The sequence below is a fragment of the Coturnix japonica genome, chromosome 1 (assembly GCF_054131305.1).
Source record: "Coturnix japonica strain WE chromosome 1, WE-NBRP24, whole genome shotgun sequence".
Lineage (NCBI taxonomy): Eukaryota > Metazoa > Chordata > Aves > Galliformes > Phasianidae > Coturnix > Coturnix japonica.
The window spans coordinates 7,568,041-7,576,952 of record NC_140663.1 but is presented as its reverse complement, the minus strand read 5'-3'; the positions used below and the strand labels follow the sequence as shown (position 1 = coordinate 7,576,952).

Here is an 8,912-nt window from a genome sequence, read left to right as displayed (position 1 = left end):
AACTATGGCTTTGACATCTTTTTTAATTCAGATTCCAGTGACTACACTGGAAGTAAAATGAAGTAAAGCCCTCTGGGAGTTGGCTCTATTCTTTTTAGCTGATATTTCCAACTCCTTGCAATTTTTCCTTGCACTAACTGAGACACATAGGGTGCAGGTTGAAATTTGCAATACTAAGTGGTGATATTAAGTGGAAAGCACACAACAAAACATAAAGACGTTGTGAAGTAGAGAATTTGCTTTAATTTTACAGTTGGGAAAGCTGAATTCAAATTCTTTACATCATGCTTCATGAGAACTGTTTCACGGAGATTTAAAAGAAAAATGTTTCTTTTCTTCTTCTTTATTTTTTAAAATTTACTAAATATGTATTTTTCTTATCATTGCCAAAGAGAGGTCAATCTAAGTAACAGATTTTGAGGATTGTTCAGGAACTTTTCTGCTACTACATAGCATGTATAAAATGTATTTGGCCATTATTTGCTTTTGGTTGATATCAGCACACAGACTTTTTAGCACTAAACAGAGCTGGTAAATAGTGAGGGAAGGAACAACATTATGTTCTAGCATGAGCATTTCTCTATTTCATAACCTGAAGAATATGTTTGTAATTGAACTCTGCTAATAGGCAGCCAAAACAACATTAGCCACTTTTTCTTTTCCCCAGTCTTTTTAATGTTTTCAAGGATAGTGCAGGAGATGCTGCTGCTATAAAAAGAAAAATATAAAATAATAATTAAAAAAGAATAGAAAAAATAAATATTTAAATAACTCAATCAGAACACGCAGAACTAGCTTGCCATCTCTGTATGCCCTCAAAGCTCACTATCACAGGTCAAAGGTGAAGACTTTTTAAATTCTGATTTTGAAAAGTGGTGACAATTCAGTATCTCTATGTTTATCACTCATACATCTGGTCTGTATCTATGCATGGCTATAATTCATTAGCATCTTGAAGTATTTTTCTTTTCTTTATTATGCTTGAGAGTACCGTGTCTAGTTAGATGTCTTAGCAGTTAATTGACACAACATAAAGGACTGCAAATATTAACATAAGACAAAGCAATATATAAACTAATCCTAGGAATGTAAGTAAGTTGTCAAAGATTGTTAAAATACTGAGTGAATACAATGATAAATAAACCACAGAACATACAACATCCTTTCATAGCGTTTTAATATAGGATAATAACTTGATACAGAAATGATATAAATAATCAGTAACAACTAGAGGGCTCAACTGCACTGCAGGGGTAGGAGTATAACTACAGCTTTTTTTCACACAGAGAATGTTCTTACTTCAAACATGTTGCATGGCTGCTGCTAAGCTGCAGAATGGCAAACCACATATTACATTAGAGAGATTCATTTAGTACTATACCAAAAATATGTGAAAATCAATATGTGAGATTAGGTGAATACAATACAAACTGGTATAATGGTATGAACTCAACAAACAAAACTCAGTGTTGTGGTATAGAGTGTATGCAATGTGATGCAGGAATTAGGACATGAACTAAGAAATCAGAAAAAAAAAAAAAAAAAAAGCCATTGAATTTTCAGCTCTTGAGTCTCATATCTAAGCCATCTACTAAAACCTTTGGGGTGCAAAAATGTCTCTTAGTGTGCTATTACATGTCCTGGCACCAGAGTTAAGACCAATGGTGCCTCTGAGCAATTTTAAGGACACAGTGTTACTTTCATGTTCACAGACAAAATGCTCAGGAAAATACAGCTTTTTTAAAATTATTATTATTATTATTATTATTTTTATTTTTATTTATCCTTATGTTCATTATTCTGGATGCCATCTCCAGGTACCTGGAAGAGAAGAAGGTTATCAAGAGAAGTCAGCGGTATTCACCAGGGGGAGATAATGCTTGATCAACCTGGAAGCCTTCTATGATATTGTCACTGGCTGGGTGGATGGGGGGAGAGCAGTGGATGTAGTCTATCTTGATTTCAGGAAGGCATTTGACACTGTTTCCCACAACATCCTTATAGCAAAGCTGAGAAAGTGTGGAATAGATGAGTGGATGGCAAGGTGGGCATCTGTCTGACTGCATAAGTTCAGAGGGTTGTGATCGGAGGCAGAGTCCAGTTGCAGGCCTGTATTTAGCGGTGTTCCCCAGGGGCTGGTGCTGGGTCTGGTCTTGTTCAACATCTTCATCAATTACCTTGATGAGGAAATACTGTCTACTTAGCAAGTTTGCTGATTATACAAAGCTGGGAGAAATGGCTGACATGCCGGAAAGCTGTGCTGCCATTCAGCAAGACCTGGACAGGCTGGAGAGCTGGGCAGAGAGGAACCAGATGAGGTTTAACAAGAGCAAGTGTAGAGTCATACACCTAGGGAAGAATAATTGCATGCACCAGTACAGGCTGGGGAATGATCTGCTGGAGAGAAGCTCTGCAGAGAGGGACCTGGGGGTTCTAGTAGACAACAGGCTGGCCATGAGCCAGCAGTGTGCCCTGGTGGCCAAGAAGGAAAATGGCATCATGGACTGCATTAAAACAAGTGAAGCCAGCAGGTCAAGGGAGGTGATCTTCCCTCTCTACTCTGCCCTGGTGAGTATACTTGGAGTATTATATCCAGTTCTAGGCTCCCTGGCACAAAAAAGACAGAGATCTCCTGGAAAGAGTCCAGCAGAAGACCACAAAGATGATAAAAGACTTGGAGCACCTCTCTTATTAGGAAAGGCTGAGTGACCCGGGTCTGTTCAGCCTTGAGAACAGAAGACTCAGAGGGGATTTGATCACTATCTATAAATATCTAAGGTGTGGGAGGCAAAGGGATGAGGCAAGACGCTTTTCAGTCATGTGTAACAGTAGGACAAGGAGAAATGGCCACAAACTGAAGCACAGGATGTTCCACACAAATGTACGTTAAGAACTTCTTCATCATAATGGTGACAGCACAGGAACAGGCTGCCCAGAGACATTGTGGAGTCTCCTTCTCTGGAGATACTCAAGACCCATCTGGATGCCTAACTGTGCAACCTGGAGCCAGCTTTGGCAGGGAGATTGGACTTGATGATTTTTAAACGTCCCTTCCAGCTCCTAAAATTCTGTGATTCTGTGTTTTTGTGTTTCTGCACTTTGTGAGACCACCTAGTAACAGTGTTGTTTATGAAGTTACCTCATAGATCTTAAATCCTCTGCACCTAAACTACTGAACTGGAGACAAAATTATTGTACAGATAAAATAGACATCCATGTTTCTCTGGTCATTCTAAATTATATTTAATGTATGCAAAATATGTTAAAAAAAAACAAAAAAAAACAAAAAATAGAAATAAAACAGAAAGTTGTTAATTAGAACAAAATCTTGTGTAACTAAATGGACTTTGTTCTCTTTTTTCTCTTGATTTTGCAGAGGATATGGTGAATATAATGAAGTATTTTTTGAGTAAATATATGTTTCCAGCCTTGGGATGACATGGTGTTCAGGTCCAGGCCTAATTTCCAGATGTGTCCGAGCTTGGGCTTTCCTCCTGAATGTGGGCAGGCTGTGTACTGGTCAGATGGGCCAATGCAACTATGTTTCTAAGCTGGGGTAGGGAAGATTTAGTCAGGGTGGAGGCCAGGAGGAAGTTCTTTGCAGACAGTGCTGAGGTGCTGGAATGGGCTGCTCAGAGAGGTTGTGGATGCTCCATCCTGGAGATCTTTGGAGCTGATGACAGCTCAGCAGGCCCTGCAACCGCTCCAAGCCTCCAGCGGAGGCGGCAGTTGCTCCAAGTGTCATGACGGAGCCTGCAGCTGCTTCAGTCCTGGTGACAGGCCCTGCCGTTGTGACGGGCCCTGTGGTTGAGACAGGCCCTCTGGTTGCTGTAGCCCCTGTGAAAGGCCCTGCAGCTGCTCCAGTCCCCATGAGAGGACTTACGGTCGTCCTGAGAGACCATCATGAGAGACACCTGTGGAAACAAGATGAGTCAACAGCTGAAAAAGTGGCAGAGTTTAGAAAGGAAATCAACTTTTAAGAAGAGAGTCTGAACTAAGCTGAGCCATCACAAGATGTGTGTGGGAAATAGTTCAGGGAGAGGTGGGGGCCTGCAGTCTCCTCACAAATTGGAGGGTTGCAGGGAGTGTTCAGTAGTGAACAAGAACGCAGGGACATTGTTTTGTGGGCAATACCGGGGACAAGTGGAAATTTGAAATAGTTGGTTTTAGAGGTCTTCTCCAACTCTCCTCAAAGATTCGTGGAACACTCATTCTGTGATTCTAAGAACAGAATGTGAAGGAGGCAGAGCTCTCAGAGCTGATAATAACTGTTCAACTGTTGTCCAGGAGTGAGCTGAGAGATTTTTGAAAAGACTTCAGCCATCATCAGGGCGAGCACCGTGCCTCATGGCTGCTCTGTTTATGGGAGAATGGGGCCCATGGTCCATTCGTGTACAGTGGAGGCAGGTATGTGGGATCCCTTTGAAGGGAAGAGGACAATGACAAAGCCAGCGACGAACGGATGTCTGCTTTCATGTTATGGAATTGATTCCTTCTATGCCATGAAGTAAAAGTATCCATTTGGAGAAGATCAGGCAAGTGGAAAGGTGGAGAGTACCGGAGGGAAGTAGCTGTGCTTGGATGTGATGCCTAATTCTGAACAAAGAAAGGAGAGATATATAAAGATTGGATGTTGGGAAGAACATCTTTATTCAGAGGGCAGTGATGAACTGGAACAGGTTGCCCAGAGAAGCTGTGGAGCTGCAATTCTCTTGCTTGGGAGATGAAGGCCCACACCATGTCCCCTACGACCAGTGTGGTGAGGTGACCATGATGCCACAGAGGGTGGCAGGGAGCAGCCACTCTGACCCCTGTGGCCGGGAATCAGGCCTACTTTTAGTGCCAAATGTGAAAGGACTGGGATGCCAGCCTGCATTTCATCTCTGGCTCAACTCATCACTGCAGTGTGGACTTCAGTGGCTTACTTCATTGCTTCTCAAAGCCTTAGAATTCCTCACCTTCAGTGGAACTTCCCTACAGTTGTCTAGTAAAAGCATCTGTACACTCAAACACTCAGGTTAATTAAAAAAATAAAATCCTAACTTCAAAATAAAGGGATAAAGAGGAACAACAAGGGTTTTGGGAAACGGGTGCAGTAAGGTTTTCTCTCTGGAGAGAGAACAAAAAGAGACAAAATATCAGTGCAGTAAGAATGGAACCAAAAAAAGAGAGAGCTCAATGATGAACGCAGCTATAGCCACGAAAGCTCAAGCCCCGCTAGAAGGAATATGCTTGGGCAGCTCACAGTTCATGAACATCAAGTTTTGGGGTTCTCTTTCTGTTGCTTCAACTAAGCTTCATATTGACTCACATATTAAGTTTCGAGGACATTTACTTTTTTGTCAGCGGTTTACAGGCTGGTTTGCTCCGATTCTGTGTCTAGCAGACTGGGGGGACCCACAGACCCATGCTCCAGGAAAGGGAAAAAAGAGGGAAAGTGCAGAACAATGACTACAAAATAAATGGCTGCTGAGATCAAAAAGCGGAGAGAAACTGTTTTGTGGACTGTATTTATGTTTCCCTTTTAGTAGAATACGGAAACACAAATAACACAAAATCCTCTGGGGTATATAGTATGAAACTCTTCCTCTTTTTGGAGAACCAGGCACCCGGCACCATCCACATTCCATACAAATGGAGCATTAGCACTTTAACAGTGCACTGTGGGATGTTATGATGTGGAATACGATAACCAATAACCATCAAACCCTGACACCTTGTAGACAAGGCATAATGCGTATCAATAACACTTTCCCTGCTGCCTTCAATACAGAAGTAGAATGGAGGCATGAGCACGTTTGTCTGAACCCTTAGTTTTTGGCTCTGAGCTTAGTCAACGAGGCAATTCATGCGGTAAGACCCTGACTTATCTAGGAGATGAGATGGCTGTTGCCGTGTGGCAGTTGACATCACAGTGTTACATTTGAAAGCATTTCTTTGGAGCTGTTTGCCTTTGGAAGAGAATGCGCAGGGCTGTTTTCTGGCAGAAGATCTGGCCTGTGCCCGAAGAACTCCAGCTTGCTAAGGGAGACTGGGGGATGATACCACTGTATTATGTGAGGGCAAGATGCACGCTAGTGCCTCCGTGCTCCCTCTTATCGGCTGCCAAGGCAAAGAAGATGGAAACAAAAGGAGTTCCTGCTAAGATCCAAAAGCAAGAAGCTATCACTCCAAAAGGAGCTGACTCGACCTCTTTGGACATATCAATTTATAAGTTTGTACTGCCATTGGAAAGGGTCACTGTCATCATGGTCATCAACCAACCAACAATCTCTGATAACCCATAACAAATGAAGATCAATGACGGAACTACAGACAACACTGGATGCGTGGTGCAGACCACCTCTGACTTCGTTCCCACAAAGACCTCTTGCTTTTATTTCCTATCTTTTCTAACACCTGTCTTCCTATCCCCATGCCCCTAAACGACTAGGATTTGTAACAAAATGGTCACGCTAACTTTTGACCAGTTGTGCTTTCATCTCTCCATTGGGTACACATATATTAAAAGATCCTCCTCTCTCTCCTATAAATTGGAGAGGGACAGTATTATACAAACAGTGATGATATGACACTAAGGTCGTGCCAACAATACAGCAGCAGTTGGTTATCAGAGCATCACAGAATGCTTGGGTTGGAAGGGTCCTGACAAGCTGAACTAATTCCTACCAACTGCCGTGGCCAGAGATTCCACTACAGAAGGTTAGAATAGAGCTCCATCCAGCATGGCCTTGAAAACCAACAAAGACTGGGCATACAGAGCTGCTCTGGGTAGGCTGTGCCAGTGTCTCACCAATCTCAGGGTAAAGAACTACCTCTAAGACTTAGTCTAAACTACTTCTCCAAATTAAGACTAGATTAAACCATGTCCTATCCCTATCAGACCATGCAAAATGTCACTAACCACACACACTAGACACCAAATATGCTGTTATCTAGCAATCTTTACTAGACCATGCAGAAACATAAACTAGAGTCAGATCAGAAGTGTAGCGTGGCACCAAAGGGAAAGCAGCACTTCAGCATCTGCCACGAGGAGCAGTGCCAGCAGGTTGAGGGAGGCCATGCTTCCTCTCTGCTGCAAGGCAGCACCGGGTTCTCAGTCTGTGGCTGCCTGGAAGGGCTGCCACCCTCTTGCTTGAGGGCCTGCGCCCACACCCACTGTGAGGCAGTGACCGTGATGTCACAGTGGGTGTCAGGGACTGGCCATTGTGACGTGATGCTTGGAGCAGAGCAAAGGCTGCCGGGCGCAGCCTGAGCATCAGTGCGGTTTGGTGAGACGTAGAGAGAGCTGTGACTCTTGCAGTGCTCGCTGTTAGCGCACATCATGTCTAATAGGAAGAGGAAGGCAACCAGCTCAGAGGAGCCAGGTGAGAGGACAGCCTGAGCAGAGCTATTGGACAAAAGAATGCTGGGGGTCTGCCTGTGGCTGAAAGGCTAAGAAGGGACAGGCAGGGACTCCCCAGCAGCTGCAAGGCAGGGCCCCTCAGCTTCATGGCAGGTGGTCCCAGCTTGGGCTGTGTCTGCCTACTGTCAACGTTGGGCCTGCCATGGCCCCGTCTCCTCCACCGCCTTCAGCCAGCACAGCAGACACAGAGCAGGACTCTGGGGACAGCCCTCAGGGACACCTGGCTGTGCAAGCTGCTCACCGCTACTCACATTTTCTCTCTCCTCTGCAGTGTGCATGCTGTGTGGCCGGGCAGATGTCGACCCGAACATCTGTGGGCACATGATTCATCAGAGTGGAATTCACGTCCATTGGTTGTGCTTGGTGAGTTCTCCCATGGGCTCCTTCCTGGTCACTGCTAGGGGTGCTCCTTTCCTTCCTGTCCTAAGGAGACCCTGTTCTTTTCCCTCCTACAGGATCTTGCCAGCACCGTTAATGAAGCAAGAGAGACACGGTCGGGAAGTGAGGGCCGCCTCCCTCTTGCTGCCATCAGACGTGCAGCCAAAGAGGCAACCAAGAAGGTGAGGACTCGTACAGAGCAGGCCGATTTGTGCCAGGAGAGGCTGACACCAGCTTAGTCTGGAGCCAAAGAAAGCCATCGCAGCCTTTCCAACTGCCTCCTGGACAAAGTTAGGGGATGAGTCCTGTCCACCAGGCATCTTTGTAGAACATGCCTCAGCAGTGTCCACGTCCTGGGCCCTGCCCAGAGATGTGCGGCCAGCCACAGAAGCCCAGAGCCTGCTGTTGACAGGGTTGTTCTGCTCATTCCAGCAATGCTGTGTTTGTGGAGAGAGGGGTGCTACCATCTCATGCGCAGAGAGAGGCTGTGAGCGCAGCTTCCACCTGCCCTGTGCCCAGGATGGGGAATGCATCACCCAGTTCTTTGGGCAACGCAGGTAAGTGCTGTCAGCAGCAGCCAAGCCAGGGAGGAAACTGCAGTTACACCTCCCGGCAGCCTGAGCCAGGGCCTGGAGCTCCTTCCTGCTCCTCAGCCCTTCTTGCAGCACGTCTCACGCTGCCCATCACTTCCATATTCCCCCAGGTCCTTCTGTTCGGAGCACCGTCCTCTCCAGGAAGCTCAGGAAGCTCCACCTGAAGGCACCAACTGCCTCATGTGCCTGGAGCCTGTGGGGGACACTGTGTCCTACCACACCATGGTGTGTCCAGCGTGCAGACACACCTGGTTCCACCGGGGCTGCATCCAGGTAGGAGCCCTCCCCTCACCCTGCAGGCACACTTGGTGCTCAGCAGCACCAGGCACTGCTCACACTCACATTGCTTCTGCTTCTTCTGCAGCAACTGGCCAGGAGTGCTGGTGCTTTCTGTTTCCTGTGCCCCAGCTGTCGGAATTTCGAAGATTTCATAGTAGAAATGGCCCTGCTGGGGATCCGAATCCCAGTCAGGTTGGTGCCCTTCTGCCCACTTCTGCTGACATAAAGGCTGTTGTGCTGGGCCTGTCCAGGGG

General features: G+C 45.8%; 1 protein-coding gene across 1 annotated transcript; it reads left to right on the top strand.

Moving 5' to 3' along the window:
- The first annotated feature begins 6,512 nt into the window (after positions 1 to 6,512).
- LOC146762280 (E3 ubiquitin-protein ligase PHF7-like) lies at positions 6,513 to 8,884 on the top strand. Its single transcript, XM_085536778.1, has 6 exons — positions 6,513 to 7,370; positions 7,680 to 7,787; positions 7,889 to 7,968; positions 8,219 to 8,343; positions 8,490 to 8,652; positions 8,744 to 8,884. The coding sequence occupies exons 1-6, from the start codon at positions 7,328 to 7,330 to the stop codon at positions 8,882 to 8,884; spliced, it is 660 nt and encodes a 219-aa protein (XP_085392904.1). The 5' UTR covers positions 6,513 to 7,327.
- Positions 8,885 to 8,912: the final 28 nt, after the last annotated feature.